This window comes from Gambusia affinis, linkage group LG01 (genome assembly GCF_019740435.1).
Source record: "Gambusia affinis linkage group LG01, SWU_Gaff_1.0, whole genome shotgun sequence".
Classification (NCBI taxonomy): Eukaryota; Metazoa; Chordata; class Actinopteri; order Cyprinodontiformes; family Poeciliidae; genus Gambusia; species Gambusia affinis.
In genome coordinates, this window is record NC_057868.1 from 11,371,894 (window position 1) to 11,396,060 (window position 24,167).

General features: G+C 38.4%; 2 protein-coding genes and 1 non-coding gene across 3 annotated transcripts; 2 read left to right on the forward strand and 1 right to left on the reverse strand.

Annotated features, from left to right (window-relative positions):
• Window position 1: 1 nt before the first annotated feature.
• Window positions 2-115, reverse strand: LOC122840540. The gene has a single exon (XR_006372256.1). It is a non-coding gene; the product is annotated as a U5 spliceosomal RNA (small nuclear RNA).
• A 2,176-nt stretch (window positions 116-2,291) lies between these two features.
• Window positions 2,292-8,183, forward strand: LOC122839968 (neurexophilin-4-like). Its single transcript, XM_044132028.1, has 2 exons — window positions 2,292-2,838; window positions 7,280-8,183. The coding sequence occupies exons 1-2, from the start codon at window positions 2,755-2,757 to the stop codon at window positions 8,102-8,104; spliced, it is 909 nt and encodes a 302-aa protein (XP_043987963.1). The 5' UTR covers window positions 2,292-2,754; the 3' UTR covers window positions 8,105-8,183.
• Window positions 8,168-22,506, forward strand: LOC122839960 (serine hydroxymethyltransferase, mitochondrial-like). The gene is made up of 13 exons (XM_044132016.1): window positions 8,168-8,261; window positions 8,553-8,743; window positions 9,519-9,710; window positions 11,966-12,045; window positions 13,460-13,660; window positions 15,527-15,608; window positions 20,087-20,209; window positions 20,305-20,444; window positions 20,527-20,689; window positions 20,874-20,973; window positions 21,356-21,511; window positions 21,673-21,780; window positions 22,073-22,506. Exons 2-13 carry the CDS (start codon window positions 8,621-8,623, stop codon window positions 22,198-22,200), a joined length of 1,596 nt encoding a protein of 531 aa, XP_043987951.1. The 5' UTR covers window positions 8,168-8,261; window positions 8,553-8,620; the 3' UTR covers window positions 22,201-22,506.
• The last annotated feature ends 1,661 nt before the right edge of the window (window positions 22,507-24,167 follow it).

A 24,167-nucleotide genomic window follows, 5' to 3' on the forward strand; every position in this document is an offset into this window, starting at 1 on the left:
GTGCCCCGCTTTAGCAGGGCGTCAAAAAATTGGGATAAACTCTTGTTGTTCCTCTCCACGGAAATCTTTAGTAAAAGGCGAAAGATTTATACGATCTGAAGAGAAACAAGAGTGCATGTCGAGTGAGGCGCCGAAACCAGAGGGCATTCTTTGACACAGCCTTTTCATTGACGGTTTTCCTAAAACAACTTGAGCAAATGTAAATACTGCAAAAATATATACACACACTTTCCCAGCTTTGATTGTTACGTCGGAATTCATAGCAAAGCAAAAAAAAAAAAGTAGAAGGATGTAAATAATCTTGCAGGCGCTTTGCATTGTGGGTAAAGAGTGACGTAACGCTAATTCTTTTTACTCTTACTTATAGCATAATGGAAGTTTGGTTGGGATTTCTACTAGACACAACGTGGCCTAACTTTTGAACGCCGTGCTGTTTTAGATATAGTAACATCATGTTACTGTCTTCCCGCTTTATATGTAACCTGAATACACTGGTACGCATGCGCAAGCGATTCTGTAGGAACCACGTAACAACACCTTTGTCTTTCTAAAAAATACATATCTAGTTTAGTGAAAATGTGAAAAAGTATTATAAAGAGTATTTGTAACACAATGGACTGTGGTGTGACACAAACAGACAGCAAAGCCATAATATCACCACACACTAATTCAGTTGTGTTTTGTTTCGACGGCTGCACGAGACCTAAAGCCCACAAACCAAGTGGAAATCCGATATAACAAGAAGTTTCTGTTCATCATTTACATATGGGGAAAAAGCGACATCTAGTGGTAATATGCTGCGATCCCTTCGTCGCCTTCCGTTTTCATTTTTTAATTCTGTAAACATATGTTAAAATGACTTTCCCAGGAGGGTTTAGCTAGCATTTTAAGCTCCTTAAAGAGTGAGATCAGACAACACTTTAATACTAAATGGTTAGTTATTAGGCTGCAATAACTTTTCTGCTATTATCTAAAAACTTAGTTAAAAAGCACATAGATTCCAAGTTACTGCAAGTTTTATCCTATTTTCTTTTTCATTGTGACAATCTTTAATTCTTACTCTCATATTTTACAGAATGAGACAACAAGCAATTAGTTTAGCTCTGAAAATAATAAAATGTTTCTAATATAATGGAAAATAATTCATTACAGAAATCAAATTAATGTGAAATTTCTTCTTAACAGCATGATTACAACACCACTGCCTACTATTGCTTAATACAGACTTGAAACTTCAAAATATTTATGAGGTGATTAGATAAATCATTTTCAAACTGCAAGTTGAATCATTTAAAAACCTTTCATAAAACATAGTTTTGACATTGGATTATATCTACATGCAGAAGTATTAATTTCTCCTGAACATTTCTATCTTTTGTAGGATTCCAACCACAAATTCAATGTATTTGACTGATATTTTGGTTGATAGACCAACACACAGCCGCTCAGTGGAAGAAAATGGATACCAGTAGGTGTTCTTTTGAAGTTCTGGAAATGAAAATTGGAAAAGTGAAGTGGGCATTTGTTCAGTTTACCCCAAAGCCCCTGATACCACAAAGACAGCTGGTCAGAGTTGATTGAATAAGAATGGGGGTTAAATACAGAGCAATCCTGGAAATCAAGCTGATTCATCTCCTAGCAGGGCAACAGTGCTTAAACAAACAGCCAGAGTTATAGTGGAAGGGTTTAGATCAGCACATGTTCATTTAGAAGGATGGTCCAGTCAAAGTACAGACCTGAATCCAATTTCATATTGTGGCAAAACATGAAAACTGGTGTCCATATCCTCTCTTCATCTAATCTGACTTAGCTCAGGCTAAGTTATGCAGTAAAAAATAAGTACAGTTTTAAGGGTCTTGATGTGCAAAGCTGGAAGAGACGTGCTAACAACCACCACAAGTTTGAAATTTGTAGAAAAAAATATCCTTGAAAACCAAGAAGTTTCTTTCACTTGAGATTCGTGTACTTTTTTTTGCATCGTTTTGCAACTTTAAATCCATATTAAATACTTTTTTTTTTCACAGTAATTGGCCAAATTGTGAAAAGGCTGCGTTGGCATGAACATACTCATAAGGAGGGTACACGAAAAGTGTCAAACTGGCCAGAAAACGTTGAGCTATTTAGCATTATCACACACGTTCATTACGGATCTTTATTTAGGACCTCGGTTCGGTTAGTACTGGTGGGCGATCTGTTGGATTGAATTGCCAGCGAAAAACTGAAGGAGTGACGCTCACCAGTTGTCAGCACATATATATATATTTTCCTGAAGAAAGCCCTTGTCATTTTGTCAGCCTCCCTGCGGCTGAAGTACGTGGGGACAGCAGGGACGGCTGTCAAACTCTGCCTGCCTCAGAGAGCCTTTCCTCGGGTTGATGAGTCATAATGAGGGCCGGCCAGGTGCTGAAAATGAGCATGGAGGCAGGTGAAGGGTGTGTATGTGTGTGTGTGTGTGTGTGTGTGTGGAACCACTCGGCAGTAGGTTTATACTTACTGGGTAAAATGTTGCTTAGGCAATGCTTTTCTTTTGGGAAAAGATTTTTTTTGCTAAGTTTGACTTGCAGGCGTGTGCAGGTGTGTGTGTGTGCATGCGCTGAAGAGGAGTGAGAGAGAAAGAGGCACAGCGCTGGAGAGGGGGGAGAGCTGAAGCGGATTCACTTCAAATCTGGAGGATTTCTAGAGTCTCCTCCAGCCAGGAAGAGAGAGTGCAGGCTTTAATTCAGGAAATCAGACAGACACGTCGCGGCTCTGTGGATGGACGATTGCTGCTGCTGCTGCAGAATGAGGGCTCTTTGTTTGAACTTTGCCATCACCTGTCTGTGGCTCCTTCCCTGCACGGTGAGTCCACTCTGCAGCTGAGCCTGAGCTCGTTATTTACTCAAAGTGTTGTTGTTTGCAGTGTAACTCAAATTTGAAGTTCTCCTCGTTGGGAAAACAAGCAGGGGGTCATAAATCATCTCTTGCCCGCAAATGTGTTTCCTCATCTTCTTGCCTCCAAAAATGAATTCATTTCCATAGATTTTCTTTATTTCTCTCTCTCATTAGGATTTGTTTTTGTGCTGAAAGCTGAAATCAAAACCTTTATGATCTCTTTAATATGTGTGTATTTATACAACATGGAATGTATTGATTAGAGATTCAGAAATCTGGTCAGTCTGCCAAATTTTATATTTAATTTGCTTTATTAATAGCATTTAACTTTCAGATTTTGTGGCTATCCTTTGTTGTATTTCTTATTTTTTTGTTACAAAATTCAAAACGTTGTAAAAACATAAACATATTTTTGTCACATAGGACATGATTCATTATTCTGTGAAACAGCACGGTTCCTCTGAGCAGCTCCTGCTCTCTTGTCTGTGAATTTCTTCCAGGTGCAGCTGTAATTTATTATGCACTCCTGAATTTATTTTTCTGCCCAAACAGATAATTTGTAGCACCTGACTTCACCGGCGAACTCGCTAAGTTAAAAAAAAAAAAAAAAAAAAAAAAAGAGAAGAAGCTCAAAGCAACGTCAATTTGAGCTGTAGAAGGTGAAGCAAATGACTTCAGAGGGTCCCTCTGTTTTGAAAGAGTTTAATCTCCTCAGGGTTTGAGGGCTGTTGTTTTTATGTTTTCTTTACCCTTATAAAACTGTCACATTAAGGATTTTCCTGCCAGTGGCAAGAATATTCTCCCCATCCTTAGATAAAACAAAGCCTTCAACTCAATTTTTTTTAATTCTTAAGCAATTTAATTCAATGCTTTTTAAAAACTTTTTTTTTTGTGCCTTTGCTGGTGCTTCCTTGCAAGTGTTGTTCTCGCATCCTCTCCTCTCCACCATTGCTCAGTCGCACTCGTTGTGCTGGCATCTTGACACTGAGCCGGTGACATGGCTGTCACATTGTGAGCTCCAATTAGGCTAGGTGAGAACAGCACATAGGTTTTAGGCTTCAACAATAGGCACAGCCGGAGCAACACCCGGCCTCAAGTAGAGGCGCAGAGAGCCACAAACTTTTGTCCGTTTTTAAAAAAAATAATTTCCTTCTTCACTTCGATGTAAACAAGCTGAGCAAAAACCTTCTACACCTCTTGTTAAATACCAGACATGCAGCACATTGCAAAAGTATTTATATCCCGTTAACTTGAATGTATATTGTTGGGATTTTATGTGATTGACCAGCTATATTCCTAGTTTTGGACATCTCACTGTTCAGTGTTGTGCAACTTGTCGTCCACCAGAAAGTATAAAAACAAAGAGAGTTCTAGTTAGAGAAGTAGATACAAAGTCCGTGGAGCAGCTGCACAAAGGAAGAGCTCAGGTAGGTGAATCTGTTGACAGGATGAATATTGGTTGTTCAGTGATCTAATTGGGTCATCTAGGAAGAGTGGCAAGAAGAATCTCAGAATTTTTAAAAGGAAATCATAAGAAGTCTTGTTAAAAGCCTTTCTACGAACCATGCAGCAAATCTGTGGAAGAATGTGTTCTGCTCAGATGGTAACTAAACATTGTCTGGCCTACAAGAACAGAAAATTCACTTGAAAACCCCCCCCAAAGATTCAGATTACGGTGAACACACAGCCATGGTGAACGTGGAATAAATTACATCAGGAGTGTCCAAACTGAGGCTCGGTGGACATTTGCAGCCTTCTGAATGATTTTAGCGCAGGCAGTTGATGCAGATGGACACTTTTATACCTTTTATAAAATTTTCACATAATGAAATCTTCTTAAAATAACTTCAAAAAACAATTTGTCAACCGGGTTTCTGCATTCATCTTAATTTTGTTGTAAATGGACCCACCTCTACTCAGAGCACTACAATTTTTGAGGCCTCACTGCCGTTTATTATGGAAATTTTAACAAATTGAAATCGTCACAGACCCTGAAAACATCCAGATCTTGAAAACGGATCTTTATCAAATCAGACTCAGCTTGAGTTCTTTAGAAAGAAGAATGAAGAGGAACGTCAGTCTCTGGATGTGTAAAGCAGGCAGAGACTGACATCAAAATGTCTCCTTTCAGAAAAAAAACAATTCACAGTGACTGTACGTGCAGTTTTCACATTTTTATTGGGTAAAATTGAAACTGAATCCCTATTCTTCATATAACATTCTTATAAAATAGACTGAAGCCTGTTATTGTGCTGTGATGAAGCAGGCACTATATATTCTAACTGAGCTTTGAATCCACAAAGACTTAAGGCTTAAGGTCCTTCAGTCCAAATTACACTATTGATGTACATTTGTGATATCTAACATGTCAAGTTTTGCATTGCCGCTGTGTGGTCAGTATCATTGACTCTCCTCACATCAACACCCTCACTAAAGGATTATTTTGGAGGATTTTGTGAGTTAATTAGACCCTACAGCAGGAGATTGCCTAGTTCACACAAAGCTAGTTTATCAATAGGATGTGCTCAGTGTTTAACAATTTTTAGCTGTTTAATTATATATATATAACACTACATGTTTGTTTCTTGTGAAAACAGAAGATCACAAAGCTACTTCTCTTTGTTGCCATGTTATTCAGGACTGGTTTTAGTCCAACACTCACTGAGCGTCCCTGAAGTACACACAGCGTCCCGAAAACAGGGCCGCGACCTTGCACCGCATACGTGCTTTAAATAACGGGTGACACGAAACAAAATCACGTTTATTGTTTGGAAGAACACGGTGAACTGAATTCTCACCCTTCCTCCACCACAGATCGTTTTGCTATTGTTTGTCAAATAGTTATTGACATATTAATTTGATCAATAAGGATAGCTTCTGACATTTGAGGCACCTGCTATTCTAAGAAATACACAGCTGCAAAGAAATTAGTTTAGAAATATGCTTTTCCTGGGTGTGCTGTGGTGGCACATTTGGAGGCCTTGAGTCCTCGATGTGGCCGTCGCAGGTTCGATTCCCGGACCCGGCGACATTTGCCGCATGTCTTCCCTCCTCTCCTTCCCCTTTCCTGTCAGCCTACTGTCATATAAGGGACACTAGAGCCCAGAAAAGACCCTCTGCTGGGAAAAAAAAATGCTTTTCCTGTGTAAGTAAATTCTTCTTGTCCTTGGAGGGAAAATAAAAAAAAATCTAAACAGGATTTACTAATAAACCTCAAAAAGTAGATGAAGAGGATGATGTGGACAGAGATGGGGAAATTTAATATAATAAAGCTATACTTAGTCCCCTAATGATTCCAAGTATTCCAAGCTCATGACCATGTTAGAATATAAGAATGAATGATTGAGAGGAAGATGAATAGGGGAGAGGAGAGAAGGGGCTCTTCAGCATATTGACTAAAGATATGCTGAAGTAGTTTCATCGTTCTTATTTAGTTATTTATTTGGTTTTAAAAAGGTCCTTCTCAAACAAATAAATAAATTACTGGATGTAGCCTATCATCAAGGTTGCACAGAAAGGATGACTGACAGTTTTAACAGGGGGCCCGGCTGAAGGACAACTGAAAACAGTTTATAATTTGTTAATGGCAGGTTGATTGTGACATGCCAGTTTGCCTGAAGGAAATAACTTATTGATCAGCGGCAGTTTTAGAGGAGACTGAAAGGCCGAGGAATAATTATTTTAATCGATTGTTTGATGGCGTTTAGTGTACTTAGTGTGAAATTGTCCTTCTTTTGTGGTCACCCTGATGGGTAAGTCTGTACTGAATCATTTTCATATTATTTCAAGGTAGTTTATGAGGGAAAATTAGTTGAAATCTATTTCACTTGATTTCATTTCATGTACCAAAGCGCAGCAAGCATGTAGCATATGCCTGAATAAATTAGTTATGCTTTCCACTGAGGCGCATTTCTCAAATTAAAAGTGCCTTTAAATGAATAACCCTTATATGAGTATTAAGCATGCTTTTAATGTCTAAAAAAATACATAGTTTTTTTTAAATGTAAAATTTCAGTCTTAAATGTCATATTTTTATTAGCTTTCAGATGAAAATCATCACGATTAACAGAAATAAGGCTTAAAAACATAAATAATTCATCTGCATACATTGTTTCACTTAATTGAGTTACTGAAAAACTTCTCTGTGATATTCCTAATGATCAGGTATTACTGTACATTTTACTGTACATGCATGATACACACCCAAACCATGTCTCCTCTTCACCTCAATGCACTACTTTGTATTGACAACTTGCATGAAATCCAAATGAATTCCAGTGAAGTTTCTGGTTGTAGCATGGCAAAATGTGGAAAAGCTCGACTTAAACATTAACTGTTTCAACTACAGCTTTTTGATGGGGTCAGTCAACTGTTGAGTAAATAATCCATCTAATATATTTTTCTGCAGGTACAGGAGTCATCTGGTCCTCTGAGCCTAAAGAGCAAACAATGGAGGGCCGCTGGAGCAGGAGAAGAACCCGAGGGAGCAGCACTGAAGGTTAAACATGTGTCCAAAGACTTACAAATCATCTCCACCAAACACAAAACCCATACATACGGCGCGCTGAGCCCCTACGGCTGGCCGCAGAACTTTTCACAAGCTCCAGACCAGTATCTGTACGGCGCTCCTCCCAAATCCAAGCCTCCTGCCAAAACCTCCACAAAGGCCAAGAAGATCCTGGGCTGGGGGGATTTCTACTTCAACGTGAAAACCGTGAAGTTCAGCCTCCTGGTGACTGGAAAAATCGTGGACCACATCAATGGAACGTTCAGCGTCTACTTCCGGCACAACTCTTCCCGTCTGGGGAACATATCCGTCAGCATCGTCCCGCCATCCAAAGCGGTGGGATGGGAGGTTCTCGATGGCGCCGTCGACAGCAGCCCCAATAAAAACTCTGTCCTGTTCCCAGATCTGATCCCCCCGTCGACCACCAGCTCCGCTCCTACTGAGCATCAGAAATATCAGCGGGACATGATGATGGTGACCGAGCTCAACTGCCGCATCGAGTACCAGCGAACCAACCGGTCCAAGAAGACCAAGCCGTGCATGTACGACCCAGGCCAGACCTGCTACTCGGAAAACACACAGTCCCAGGCAGCATGGATCTGCGCCAAACCCTTCAAGGTCATATGCATCTTCATCGCCTTCACTGGCACGGACTACAGGCTGGTGCAGAAGGTCTGTCCGGATCACAACTTTCAGGCAGAGCAGAACCAGCAGCACCTCGGATGAGCAGAGACTTCGCAGCTGGAACATTTACTGTTTATACTGTATATTCATCATACAACCACAAAAAAAAAAGGAAAAAAAATCCTGGGATTCTGAAATTGAAAGCTTTTGGCATCATTTCTGACTAGAAGTGCACATTGAAGTGGTTCAGGAAGTTTGTGTGAGTTTGTAGATAGTTTTGACATGAAACTGCTCCCATTATTCCACATGCCATACGTTTTTCCCAAAAGAAAAGTTAGTGACACACTCGATTCTCCCATTTTCTGTATCTTCAGCTCCTAAGTTTGATAAGTCAAACTTTGGATTTTATTATTCTACATAATGTATATATTCATAAATCTAAGATCGTCTTCAATTACACTGATGGATGTTTGTGTTTTCTCTAATCTGGAAACTACTTCCTTTCCTGATTCGTGTTAAGAAGCATCTGTTGACTCCATTTGTCATCTAGACTACAGAGAACCAATTCAGAGGCAGATTTAATGCACTTTTCCATGTAATCAGTGACACACACTACGCATGTACCTGGCGTCTGTCCAGAATGATTGCGCGTTCACCCTTTGCACCTTGAAAGTTTCCAGTTTTACCCGGACCTCTGCTGTCACAAACATGATCTCTCTGTCATTGCGGCAGACACTGAGGGTGAGTAATTTTGTCTGCTGATTCATTGCAAAACGATGCAATTGTGTATTGCCTAAAGGACTTATTACCCTCTGCACGTTGGCGCGGTTGTTACTAAATAACTTAAATATCGCAAACTAGGTCAGCATGCCATTGTAGTTCATCTCAGCCCTACCAGAGCTGTCTGCATGCAACATGCATGGTTTCATTGTCTGTCACAAAAAGTGACAAAAAGCAGCAAAGTCTGTTTCATTTTGCAAAGCGTATGCCAAGCGAATAGATATAAGAATCCTGTTTTTGTGCGTATTTCTGCTTTAATGAACACTGAACTAGCTATAAGGGCGAAGTAGCTCCTGGTTCCAAAAGTGTCATGTATGCATACCTGCTTTAACAAACAAGACTCTGGTGGTCAAGGATTTCCACAAATGCCCTCCTGAATAGCACATTTGTTTTTGCACAGCCTTTCATTTAATGGCTTTGCTCAGAACATCAAAAGACACATTATTCTAAGTCATTCTTTCAAACCCTTCCTGCAGAGTATCATAATTTCAAGTGATGAAAGCATTTTTCACCCAAGCTCAGCCTTCATGAGCATTTCAAAAGACGCCAAAGTCGCTTCTTTAAAAAAAACAACAACTCCGTTTTAGCAGCACGAAACACAAAGGATCGTTGTGACTTTCTGCTGAATTCCACCCAAGGTCTTAGTAACATTTAACGTTCATTATTTAAGAAGCACATGTTTTCTTAGTGAGTGACAATGCAAATTTTGTTCTTTTTCCTTTGTGTCACGCTGAAGCCCCTCTTCCTCAGAGTCTCGGTTTGTTTGCCGAGAGAGGGGCAGGTCGCCTCAGAGCCATGCAGGCTGAAGCACAGCGGCGGCGGATGGACGGGGCAGGAAGGTTTGGCCCAGGATGACCCAGAGATGTGGAGTCTCCTGCAGCAGGAGAAGGACAGGCAGTGTCGGGGACTGGAGCTCATCGCGTCAGAGGTGAGAGTGCAGAGAGAAAGGAGGAGCAAAAACAAAGAGACAACCAATAGCTAGGAATGCATCTACAGAGTTGCAAAAGATTTCATACTCGCAGTTTTTCATTTTGACCACAAAGAAAACATATGCTTTATTGTACTTTGGTGTTTTTTTTTTTGTTTTTTTTACATAATTAATTCACAAAGTAGTGTATAATGGTGTAGGAGGAAAAATGTTTTTATTTAGAAGCTTAACATCAAAATGTTTTTTATTCTATTTTCAGGATATTAGATTTAAAAAGAGTTTCGTTCAATAACAATTTATACTACAATAGAATTTTACACATGAATTAAGAAAGGGAATGGATTTTATTTAGTGGTCTCACAGTGAAAGGGGCTGAATACAAATGCACTTAAACGTGCATTTGAAGCTTCACAGTTATGCACAGTTTCATGTTGCCTTACTGTAGTAAATTCCTTTCAAATGCAGATAAATGCTACATATTAGAAGAGTAACACACAGTACTCTGGGGCCAGACACAAGATGACAGAAAACAGTTTTGATGGGGTTACAAAAGCAAAATTAAGAGAAATGTCAGGATTAAGACAAAAAAAGTAAAATGATAGAAACTCATATAGATCTTTAGAAGTTATGAATCTGGAGTTCACAATGACTAATATTAAAGAAACGATAAGAATTCATTCACTATCGATATTTTTCTTTTTTACGTAAAGCGTGATAGACGTCAGTCTGTTGCAGAACTGTTTAAATATTTGCTCTTTGCTTGGAATCCACTAAGCATGTGTGTGTGTGTGTGTGTGTGTGTGTGTGTGTGTGTGCGTGTGTGTGTGTGTGTGAAAGCTGTGCTGGAGAAGCAACTGGGTTTGACAGCTGAACTCCACACAGAACAACATTTAGAAAATCAGCACACAGTTTTTCTCCTTTCAGTTCGATTCATATTTGCTTCTCTTCCAGCAGAGAAAACTGACCACCAAACAGACACCTTGTGACTTTCTTAGGTTGTTTTTTTTTTTTGTAACAAAGTTGGACATATGGATGTTTAATATCAATTTTGAACACTACTGAAAAAACTCCAGTAATTTTCCTCATCTTGAATTTGACTGTCGCCTGCCAGTAAAACTAATGACAAAGATTTTACCCGGAAAACTGAAGTCTGAACTAGAAGCTGTGAAACAGAAAGCAGAAAAACTAAATGTATCTGCAACGTCCAACTTAAGCTGGGAACTGCTAACTCTAAAATCAAAACAATTTTCTCTTCAAAATTATTTAATCCAAATTGAAGTTGTAGAAAATTAACCAAGTCTCGTTTCTTGTATTATGGACTAGTTATGAGCCCAAACATTTATTATCCACATTGAGATCTCAAAGAATTGATGTCAGTCATTCACCAGTGTAGGACGAGTCCCAGAGGAGATCTCCCTGTGTTTTTTAGAACAATGCAATATTATCTCATTAGCTTTCCCATGTGTGTTCTTTATTGATCTCCACATTTTGAGAGGAGAAGAAGAAGAAGAGGAGGAGGAAGGAAAGTCGAGTATGAGTGTGTATTTTTGTGTGTCAGGAGAGTGTTTCAGAAATGTCACAGAAAGAGTTCTGTGTCAGACAGGGAGCTTGTTTTAAACCTCACTGGGATGATTGAGGGATCCCTGAACAGTGACAGGTTTAGTATAATAAGACTTACAGAGAGGGAGGAGGAGGTGAGGATGTGGGAAAGGAAGAGGTAAAAAAAAAAATAAGCTGGAGTGAGAGTGGGAGAAGAGAAAAAACTGACAGAAGTAGGAAAAATCATTTGCATTCAGTTCTGTTTCTGCAGCTTTCTCTCCTCTTATTTATATATATATATATATATATATATATATATATATATATATATATATATATATATATATATATATATATATATATATATATATATATATATATATATATATATATATATATATATATATATAGCCTTTTAATGGCTTCAGACAGCCATTAATAGGCCCACAAAAAAATTCACAAAGTAAGATTTTATCATCCATTATATTTTGCAACACAGAAAGTCATTGCTTTTTTTTGTGTGTGATTATTTTAGCTTGCATGTGAAAGGAAACCCAATCCAAAAGCACGGAGGAGAGCTAAATTTATATAGTGGTCACAGTCTCTGGCAGTAAAGCCTTTTCTGGGTAAATAAAGCTATATTTGGATAGTCTGTTCAGATTTTTTTTTTAAGGCTTATGTGCAGATGTCGACACTGTGCTTGCTTGTCCTGTCAGAATTTCTGCAGCCGTGCAGCCCTGGAGGCACAGGGTTCCTGTCTGAACAATAAATACTCTGAAGGATACCCTGGGCAACGGTAAGCACCAAAACACAACTCAATTATAATATGTCACAATCCTCATCTAAAAACATACATACACGTCATTTTGTCAGGTTGAGTTTTCAGGGTTTTTTTTATTGGGATGAAGTTTGAAGTGGAATAGAGTGGACTGCTTTTTGCTGAAGAGTCATTCTGAATACCTGACAAACCTTCACCAGTCCGAGATGCTGTTAAATTATAGAGCAGTGATGTAATGCAATCATTTGTGGAGAAGGCAATACGGTTTTTGACACGACACCATCTCGAAGACAACTGTATGGTGTAATATCATGCAGCGCTGCTACGAGGAACCACACGGTGCACTGCAACATCGTGCAATGCAGCACACTGTATTGTGCAGGTATCCAGCCACCTGTTTAGGTTTTCTCAAGTTTATCTTCCAACAATAAAGTTTGTACAATTGCTACTTAAAATGGATGCGAGAGGATAGAGTTGGATTCTTCCCAGAGAACACGAAAGATAAACACAAATGTTCACATCAAATAGTGAACCCCCAACTTGCCAAATTAAAAAAAAATCTCAACCTTAATCATTATTATCAAATTTAAAGTAAATGTCCAGGAGGGCGTTCTCTTTTTAGCAACTGCAAATTTATGATCTATCAATGGAAGATTTTACCAAAAAAACAAAGTTTTCCAAAGTACGTTGAACAAACATGATGTTTCTGCTCAGCGTCAGGCCCCTCACGTCAGAAGGGTGGGTGAAAAGTTTTACAGTAGACAGAGAGAAGTACATTAACACAAAGAAGTACATTTTTTGACTTTAGTGAACACTATGTTGTTCAATTGATGTGGCTTCTAAAGCATCTTCATTCAGTCAAGCGATCGTTTTCTAGTGTAGACAGGAGAGTTCCTGTTTGACCCAGAATATGGATCGTTGCTTTATAGGCGTTGCGCTATCGACTATAGCCGATATAATTATTTAATTTAGACATTTCATCTCCGACAATCTTATTCAACTATAAATAGAGCAGGTACACATTACGCCAACCCTTAGGTGTGACATTCTTCAACCTCTGTGTGCATTTAAAGCAACACTTCCTTTCCTGTCATATATTTCTATTACATTAAAAATGCTACACTTAGCATTATCTGCCTGACTAATTAGAAAATAATTTGTGTAATACAGCAAGATTAAATATAAACTGTCACTTTATGGCAATACATAACAAACGATCACTCACTACACTGGGGAGTCATTTGATACTACTTAGATTGTGTCTTATGATGCAATATTGTACAACATGGTGACACACAACATGATATGCAGTCTAATAAAATGGATAAGTTGAATGCAACAATATAATTCAAATATAATACAAGCTGGTTTAATAAGTAATAATAAAAAACACTAAAGTACTACAGTGCACGTGAATGTGTGTCTCTTTCAGGTACTACGGCGGTGCAGAGATTGTTGACCAGATTGAGCTGCTGTGCCAGAGACGAGCGCTCGCCGCCTTCGGTCTGGATCCAAACCTGTGGGGGGTCAACGTCCAGCCCTACTCGGGGTCCCCGGCTAACTTTGCAGCCTACACCTCTGTGCTGAAGCCTCATGACCGAATCATGGGCCTGGACCTACCGGACGGTGGACAGTGAGTAAATATGCTGCCTGATCATAATATCATTCCACTTCAAGGAGATTTGGCTACTTGTGAAAAAGTGGCAACGCCGGTAATCCTGCTGTCACGTTAAAATCCCTTTGAGAAGAAATACATTTCATTTAAACAATTTGACAGAAATGAATCTGCAACATCAGTATTTTATGTGCTAAAACAATGTCATTACACAAATATCTACCTGTTTATATGATGTGCAATCATGTAAAAAAGACCTCCAAAATGAATCCCTGAGGTGGGGAAATCTGACATTAAAACACATTTTACAGCTATTTATTCAAATATCTCAGTTTTTTCATTTCATGCTTCAGACGCTCTCACTAGTCTGACAGATTCTGCTATTATTAGTTCCCACATTTTAGTCATTAGTATCACAAAAGAGCGTCACTTGGCCCAGCGGTTATTTCCTACAAGAAAGTGAAGGTTGTTTTTGGACTTAACGTCAAGAAGAGGTTGAGTGTGATTAAAGTTTTTGGTCTCATAGACTGGAGCTGTCACACGGCGACACTCTCTTTGAAATGGGCTCATTTTAATTTCACAGACACTCATGGAAAACAGAAGGAAATGAAGGCACTCCATGTAAAGTTAACACCATGGCTGGCCGAGCGTTGAAAAACAGAAAGACAGAAGAGACAGTTCTATATAATGTTCTATATATTTGCTATTAATGCACAGTAATAGATTTCTGCTGTTACATTAAATATATCCAGTTTAATGTATTTGGTAGAATACACATTAATTGACTTTTCTGTAAATGTACCAGAAGTTTATTTTTCATGCACTTAGTTAATTGCAAAGAAAGCATCAACTTATAATGCTTTCTTTATAAGCGTTGTAAAGAAATGCTTAATGCCCACTTTTTGAAGCCCAGTGGAAGATTCTGGTGAAAAATTCCCACAAATAGAAACGTAAATACCCGTTTTACATTTAGTTACCCCCACCTGGGGTCAATTGGCTGCTTGAAGATCTTTGGTGGATCTTCAAGCAAATAATAAGCAAATAATAAGCCTACCGTAACAGATTTTGCTCCTCTCATTGATCAGTCCTTTTTTTGCTTAGTTCGTCTCACAAAAGCTTAGTCTATCAACATATTTTATTAGGATTTTATGTGATATATCAAGACAGATCAGTGTAAAACTGGGAGTTTGACAGATAACATTTTTTTACAAAAACAAATAATAAAAGAGCGATTATTATTAAACCCTCCTAAATCCATACCTTGCAGAACCATCTTCCACTCAAAGCATTTTGGAGAATGTTTGATATTTTTCTAACTAAATGTTTTCATTTGGATTTTGGTTTAGACTTTGACTAAACCATTTTAACTAAATAGTATGTTTTAAGCCATTTCGTTGGCGCTCCGGCTGTACGTATGTGTGGGGTTGTTGTTATTCTGAACCTGCTCCACAGTGTAATGTTTTTTAGCTTCTATCACTTTTCCTTTTAGGATTTATCTCCTTTCGCTTTGCCGTCAACTCTAACCAGCTTCCCTGTCCCTGCTAACAAAAGCATGACGGTGCCACCACCATGTTTCACTATGGCTACGGGGTTTTCAGGGTGACGTGAAACGTCTGTTTTCAGTCCTATGTAGCGTTTTATTGTAGACCATGTAGCTTAATTTTGGCTCTATCTGACTGAAGCACCATCTTTAATGTCTCTCCTTGCGGTGAATTACAGTTGGATGATTTTGTAGCTCTCCATAAAACAGATACACTAATCCCAAAGCAACATCTGAAAAAGAGGCTTTCCGTGAACTGAAATAACATATTTATCATATTTATCATTCTGAGGATATGATTCAGACTGGTGAGAAAACATTTACTGCTGCCGTCTGTGTTTCAGCTTGACCCATGGCTACATGACCGACAACAAGAGAATCTCTGCCACCTCCATCTACTTCGAATCCATGCCTTACAAGCTGAATGTGAGTGCTTGGTACACTGTTAGCCTTTGCTGTATTTTCTACAGCTAAATACCGCAAAATGCCCAGTAAAACTAACATAAAACATCTTTACAATTAGTTACTGTAATTTGCATTGCATTATGGGTAAAGGACATAGTATTACAGTAACTTACTGTATGTTTTGAAGTTGCAGTAATTTACTGTTTACACATTGCAGTAGTGGTACTGTATTTATAATATCTTGCACTGTTAGCCTTTACTGTATTTTTTACAGCTAAATACCGCAAAATGCCCAGTAAACTAACATAAAACATCTTTACAATTAGTTACTGTAATTTGCATTGCATTATGGGTGTAGTACATAGCATTACAGTAACTTACTGTATGTTTTGAAGTTGCCGTAATTTACTGTTTACACATTGCAGTAGTGGTACTGTATTTATAATGTCTTTGCGCTGGCCATGTAAGAATTCTATTTGATTTCCAACGGTCATCATAGATGTTTCATCGTGGTTCCCTGTTTCTGTATTTTTACTCCTTTAGTGGTTAACATATTTTAAGGCAGAAAGAGAGCATGTACTTTTGTTTTTTTCACATCCTAGCTAACATTAATATGCAGTTTATCTAGCTACGTCATCAAGGGTGGCTTCGCTTCCAACGTTTTTCTGATGACGTTTGTTTTAAACTCCGAAGCTTTTTCCGTCCAAGTGCAAGTGCAGCTCTGTCGCCGTGGGCTCACACTGCTTCAGCTCTTCGCAAGACAGGTAAAAAAAACACTTAGAAAACTGTTTGAAGCCAATGTATATTTTAGATGGAGCTAACGTAACTTATAGCATCATGCTATAATGCTATAACTTAGCATGAGGTGAAAGATAGAAAAATATGATGGTGTTATTTTTTGAGCTGGTTCGGAATTAACGTTAGCTAAGGTGCTAATTTTACCGAAGGTTTTAGCTTGGCTTTTGCCGCTAAATCTTCCTCGAGCGACTAGCTTTGGGTTGAGATAAGCTCAGTGCTGAGTGTCTGTTAGCATTGTTGTTACATCATTTGTCGAACAATATAACGTTAACTGATAATTGATCCCCCCGCCCCCTTTTTAAAAAAAAAAAAATGCATCTAATAACTGTTCGTTTGTTTAAACCATGACCTTGCAAATGTTAAGAGTGCAGATTAGCTAGGTCAACAAGGATGAATTCTAACGTTGTTCTTTTTTTTCTTTTTGTCAGATGACTTTTTTTAACTCCCAAGCTTTTTCCCTCCAAGTGGCTGTGCAGTTTTGTCCTGCTGAGTGCTAACATAGTTTCAACTCTTGAAAAGACAAGACAACAGGTAAAAAGACAGCTCTTCAAACATATTTGAAGCCACAAAATAATCTGGAAATTTAGAGGAGCAGCTAACCTAATCTATAACTTTGAGCTTGCTACAGCTAGTTAGCCTGCTAAAGTATCATTACATCTCCAACATAGTGTACAAGAGTCTGTAAATGTGGAAAACATTCAAGTGGTTTCTGTTATTTTTTGAGTTGGTACTGCCACAGTGGCAGGTGGACAAAAAAGTTAATTTCCAAGCCTGGTTCCATATAAGGACTGTTCACCTGTTTAAACCATGCTCTTGCAAATTTAAAGTTAAGTCAGTACTAACAGGTGCAATTATGTACAGGTGTAAATTCTGCAGCATTTGTAGTTCAGAATTTAGAGAATTTTGTACTCATGTGAAGAAACATCAACACACAGCTAATTATCGGTTTCGTTGTGGAATAGAGCAATGTCCTACCTCCGTCAGAGAAAAATAAAACATTTAGAAGAAAAAGAGGACTCAATCTTCATCTTGGTTGATGTAATTTTATATCGACATCAGAATTGTTCAATTAATTTGTTAAAGGGATCAATTCACCCAAATTACAAACATTTTGTTAACCCATATTGTACTTAGCCATTCAGATACTGTATTTGTGGAATGTAATGCTTTAAAAAATTCATTTAGCCTCACAAACTGTCATTCACATCCGCTGTTTCAGAGTGGTAGCAGGATGTAGGGGTAAAGTCTAGTCTAGTCTCCGGGGTGAGGTTCTCAAAACCTGTTGTAATCTGGGTGAACTGGCCTTTAAATATAAATTACTACCAGTAATTCATAATTAAGAGTTTTCCTTTTATGTTTCAAAGGTATCTTCCACCAAGATGTCTGTTGAGATGGAAATGACCTTACCTACTACACCAAGGGTAATCATGCTTGGTAAGAGGAATATTTTCTATCACTATAATTTTTTGTAGCAATGTATGTAATAGTTATGGTAGTCTGTACTTTTACTCACTAGCGTTAGCCTGACAAGGGTTTGTCTATTTTAGGAAATAGCTTGATGTCTGCAACCCGGTGGATGGTCAGTATGGAGGAGAAGGTATTTTTCGAACCTGAGCAACTACATGACTTTGCCAGCGTCCTTGCTGTCTTTTTGGGTCATATTATGACTTCAATCTGGAGTATCAGGAGTCAGCATCCACCACGCTGGAGATGATACAACTGTAAGTACTCTACACCAAGCCATTTATGAATTAAATTTAATGACAGTTTGACTGATGATGAAGAACCATAGCTGATTGCTGTATTGTATGTCTTCATTTTAAAAAATACAATTAATATATTTTATTTCTGTTAAAAGATTTTTTGTGAGGATCAATCCAGATGTTGGTACCAAATGCACAGCCAAAGTCAGTACAAGCTGCAAGATGGGAAGTCTTGTCAAGAGGAAAGTAGTCAGTGTCAACTCCCGGATCAACACCTTCCTCAAATGACTCGCTGAATTTGAATGGAGGACTTCCAACTAGGTAAGCATTTTACCAAATGTTTATTATTTTATTGTCTTTTCCTCCTATCTTGCATGTTCTGACTTTACTTTAGGCTTTTTAATATGATTTTAATGATTATTTATAAATGGCATGTGATTCCTACACAATAGCCCTTTAGAGTAGCCTGCATCTTTTCTGTGTCCGTGGTAAAAAGTGGATGTCGCTGCATCTCTTACTAAATCACAGAAATGTTTAAGTGTGTAGTCGTTTAATTGAGGTGTTTTTTTTATACTATGCAGTTTTCAGTTTATTAGGCACACCTTTGCAGTAATCCGTCAGCACCAACAAAATGACTAAAAAGATTGTTATGACATGTTGTATTTCATCGTCTCCTTGGGGACATTTGCAGGGTCTCAATACAGTACGCAATCGTTTGAATTAGTGAAGACTGACTGACTGCTTTTGCCATAAACAATCCAAAAACCTGAAGTGAAGCCAGTCCTGCTCATTCTTTATGCAGCTTCTATTATCACTTCAGTGTAATTGATTTTTTTTTTAAAGAAATTATCAACTTAATGCTGCTTTATGCCAATGATTTTATGCATTTGGACATTGTCAGTCAGCTTAATTTGTCAGCCTTCCTGTCGATTTGAAAATGTAGATAACTTCCTGACCATCTCATGACCTCCCACATCGTCTGTCTTATTCTTTACAGTTCAGCTTCCACAAGATGGATCTCACTGATTTTGTTTGACAAATGGAATAAAAGTTCTTCTGATGTAGGAAATGCATCTGATATAACAATATTTATTGATATGAATGCCTACCATATAGTACATTATCGCACTTGCACTGTTATTGTGATGTATTGTGTAACAGAGCACATTTAAGCTACTGTTAACTGCTTTCTGACAATGCAGCCTCTGCTGGTTTTTTAAATGAAGTATATTCTATATATTTTTTAAAAGTCAGTCTTTAATAGTTTATGGCTGGTACTTGATGCACACATGTTCATGTTGCTACATACATGTGCCATAAAAAATATTGACATGACCTGTAGTGTGTTCTATGGTTTTGTTGTTTTATAGCACATTATATTGTATTGTGACATTGTTCTTTATGACATTGCGAATATATAAATGGATTTTATTTCAACAAATCTGCTGAAAATAAATACCTGTTTTTATTCACAGTACTTGGACTAAAATTTCTTTTGTGAAACTTTTCGGTTTATGGTAAAATATTCTTGTATTAAAAAATGTAAACTTTAATTTACAGTAAAACTGACATTATGTTGTGAAACAAGTTTACAGTAGACCAGCTTTACTATAAAATACATTTACAGTTTTATGCTATAAACTACATTTACAGTAAAGCAGTTATAACTGCAAAGCACACTCACAGTAAAAATTAACTGTGAAATATCATGACAGTAAAGGTACTGTAGAATGGCAATTACAGTAACTTACAGGCAACACTGTTGCCAGTAAGTTGCCAGTAAGTTACTGTAGAATGGTGATTACAGTACCTTACTGGCAACAGTGTTGCCAGTAAGGTACTGTAGAATGGTAATTACAGTACCTTGCTGGCAACTTACTGGCAACACTGTTGCCAGTAAGTTACTGTAAAATTACAATAAAAAGTCTAACAGTGTAGACTTCAGACAGTAAATCTGTGAAGGATTTGTAGTGACAAAGTGTTGTGTCACAATCTCAGCCTCAAACGGGTCTGATTGATTATGACCAGCTGGAGAAGACAGCCCGCCTCTTCAGACCCAAACTCATCATCGCAGGAACCAGCGCCTACTCTCGCCTTATCGACTACGCTCGCATGAAGAAGGTCCGACCTGATTGTATATCTTTCAACGTAAATCTTTGTAGTGACTTATCAGGTTTTGGAGAAACGTTTTGCGACGGTCTCTGTGTGTGTTTCAGCTGTGTGAGGAGCTGAACGCCTACCTGCTGGCTGACATGGCTCATATCAGCGGCCTGGTGGCAGCCGCCGCCGTTCCTTCTCCCTTTAAATACGCTGACCTGGTCACAACCACTACCCATAAGTCCCTGAGAGGAGCGAGGTACCACATTTCCATTTAATGCAGCTTTCAAACAGCATTATTGAGGCGAACAGTAAGACGGCTTCCTGTCTCCGCTCTGCAGGGCTGGTATGATCTTCTTCCGGAAAGGCGTGCGGTCCGTGGACGCCAAAGGTCGAGAGGTGCCCTATGACCTCCAGGACAGGGTGAACTTTGCGGTGTTCCCGTCACTTCAAGGAGGACCGCACAACCACGCCATAGCCGGAGTGGCTGTGGCCCTCAGACAGGTCCAGATGCTTGTTTTAGTCACCGATATTCAGTCGTGTCCAGTAATAAACGAAATAATAAGAGAGAAAAATCCTTCGGGGGGAAACAAACTTAAGAACCGGCAGAATTTCAGCAGCTCATGAATAAAACATTAAAGTGCAGCATTCTCCCTTTTTCACACAGCATAATTTCATGTCTCTGCAGGCTTCCACTCCCATGTTCACACAGTACATCGCTCAGGTTCTTCTGAATGCCAAAGCCATGGCCGGCGCTCTGCTGAAGAAAGGCTACACCCTGGTGTCAGGTGAAAGCTTCATACACATTAACAGACATGTAAAAGAAACATGAGACTGGCTGCTTCCTCTCATAACATAGCATAAGCATTTTGTGGGTACTTCATGCACTCGCCCCCTTTTTTCATTCACAGCCCACTAATTTGCTTTTTTTGTTTTTCTGACTTCTTAAAGTCAGCTGTCACTTTATTGTTGAATGCATAAGAAGCGTCAGTGAGAACGAATTTAAAAAAAAGGCAGACTTGGCGTTTTCCAGCGTCAGCAAAAAAAAAGGCTCGGATAAAGTGAGAAGAATCGGCTCATTTTATTCAGTCAGACCTGTTCTGTAAAAATCGACTTAATGAAGCTTTAACTTGCACTTACCCTTCTTCGTTCTCATCTTCCTCCTCCTAGGCGGAACCGACAACCACCTGGTACTGGTCGACCTTCGACCTCGCGGGATAGACGGAGCCCGAGCAGAGAGGGTCCTAGAGCTGGTGTCCATCACAGCCAACAAAAACACCTGTCCGGGGGACAAGAGCGCCCTCACTCCAGGAGGACTCAGACTCGGTAAACAAACTCATAATTACTCACTTTAATGTAGAAAATGCATCTCCTGTTTAGTATAGAGGTTTGTGTACATTTATTCTGATCCATGCTGGGTTATTTTCTGCTGTTGTCTTGTTTGTTTTTCTTCACTTTGCTTACTATCTTAATATTTTCTGCTAAAGGAACTCCAGCTCTGACTTCTCGACAGTTTAAGGAGGGAGACTTTGAGAAGGTTGTGGATTTCATAGATGAAGGGATTCAGATCGCTCTGAGTGTGAAGCAGAAAACTGGTGAGACAGTTTTGCTGTGGTAATTAGCTGGGCAAAAGACTTTATGTTTTGTAAATGAAAAAATAAAAAATAAATCAAATTTAAGAGCAAAAAAAGAAAAAAGAAAATACGATCAAAACACATCACTCTGTGTGTCGTTAATTATGGGATTTACTTTTTGAACTCAGTTCTTGAAATTCTTTTTACTTCATCTTGAACTGAAGAATACTAAGACCAACTTGTTGACATATTGTAGGGTACCGTAAAAAATAATTTGGCACTTTTTTACACATTTCTTTTTTCCTCCCATCAGGAAACTTAGCCAGCTTCAAGTCCTTCCTGCTAAAGGACCCTGACACAGTAAAGCTCATTGCAGAGCTCCGCCATCGGGTGGAGCTATTTGCCAGACCCTTCCCCATGCCAGGATTCACAGATCACTAAAAGAGGACACGCAAAGCGGGCTTCTCTCCAGCGACGTCACCTTCTGTCGACTTCCTGTGGAACTGTAACATACAAATGTCACCATTTTATTTTGATCACGCCGCATTGTTGATCAGTTTTCTGCTCATGATGGAAATGTAAACACAATCTTTTTAATGAAAGCGTTTCATTTGAGGCCTTGGTAGATAATGGTCAGTGTACAAAATGATGCATTGAATATTGATGTACAGCTGTGAAGAAAAACATTTCATTATAACTGTTGATCAAAGTCCGACATGAATAAAGCAAGAAATCAAGTTTGCACAACATTGTGTTTTGAACTGTTTTCTTAAGATATTCTGATGACCAAATTAAATAAGAAATCAAAGCTTTCATATTACATTTTGTTGGACCAAAAATCAGATGTATTGGATTCAGTAGAAACAGCTCCAAGGAGCTTCTGTCTTTCCAGACAGTTGGTTGTATCAACAATTTGTGTTATTTGTTTTTGTCTGGCTTGATTTTGTGAGTAACATAGTAATTCCAGTCTTAATTGTTACTAAGTGACATCAGAAGGAAATTAGGTGTAATTGCAAAAAGGAAATAAACAAGGGTAAATGTGGATTTCTGGGTTAGATATGAGCATAATAGTTTGTAATTTAAGAAGGGAGTGTCTTCTGTGGCTTAAAAGCAATGATCTGAATGAAACGGCCGGCATTTCCTGTCGTCATTTCCTCCTGGTGTTCAGGGAATATAGTATCAAAAAATAAAAAGGTGATTTCTGAACAGTTTTTATTACCCTTTTTATCTGCTTTGCATATGCCTGTTTTTTTCTGTGTCTTTTTCAAATCAAAGGAAGTGCCCACCACAAATTTTTAGACAACATATTTAGACATAAAAATATAAAAAAATAATAAGAATTTGCCTGATAAAGTAATAAAAATTAAGGGTATTTAGAGCTGCTTTGTTTTAATCACAAGTTGTGAATATATCAAAAATGAAAAAGCAAAAAAAAAATGTCTTGGAGGCTAAAATTCAATTTCCCCAAATCCCAGAATCCTTTGTCTGTGTGAGGACGTGTTGGTGTAATTAAAACCAGAATCTCTTTGTAACTATGACAACATGCTATGCTAGCAGTCCCATCCAGGGTTAAAAAACGGTGGAGGTTGTATCATGCTGTGGGATTGCTTTGCAGCATATTGCAAGGAGGACAATGAATTAGAGCTAACTGTATTATTGTATCAAACTATATCTGAGTCTTTAAGCACAAATGAGCCTAAAGTCACACAACAAAGTCAATTTAAAAGAGCAGGAGCAAAAAACAACTTTACTGCAGTTAGACTTCACCTGATCCTCACTCAGAGCCTTTTGGGAAGCCGATCTGTTATTCGAACAAACACAAACTCTAAAGAGCCTCCGGGCGAAGGAGTGATCGCGTCAGACAGTTGCTGAACAAACTTCCCAAGATGAAAGAAACCATTTTTAATATATTTTTTTGTTTGTTTGTTTAAAATACCTTTATGTTTTAGTTTGTTCCTTTTCTGGTTCATCAAGAAGTACCAACATTCAGACTTCATGAATGTCCCAATTTGGAAAGATTTGAATAAAAAACATGAGGTCAAATGTTTTGCTATGAACAGAAACAGTCCAAGACTTTATGTGACGGAGAACATTGATGCTTATTTTATGTTCTACTCATGACACTGACAATCATTTGTAGATTAAACAGACTGTTGTAAAAATGAGAAGATGAGAGTCCTATGGGACATCAGTCCTTCATTGTCCTCACTAAACTTTCAACAATTGCTTATTTATACATTTGTTTCCCACTGTTCCTCAGATCTTTATTCTCTCTGACACAAAAGATGTTCTAATTTTATCCCCCTTTTGATAAAATTAGGATTTTTATTTCACACACAAAGAGATTGACCAAGTGGCACAAAACCAGCCAAGAACATAAACTTCTGATGCTAAATATTTGAGCACTC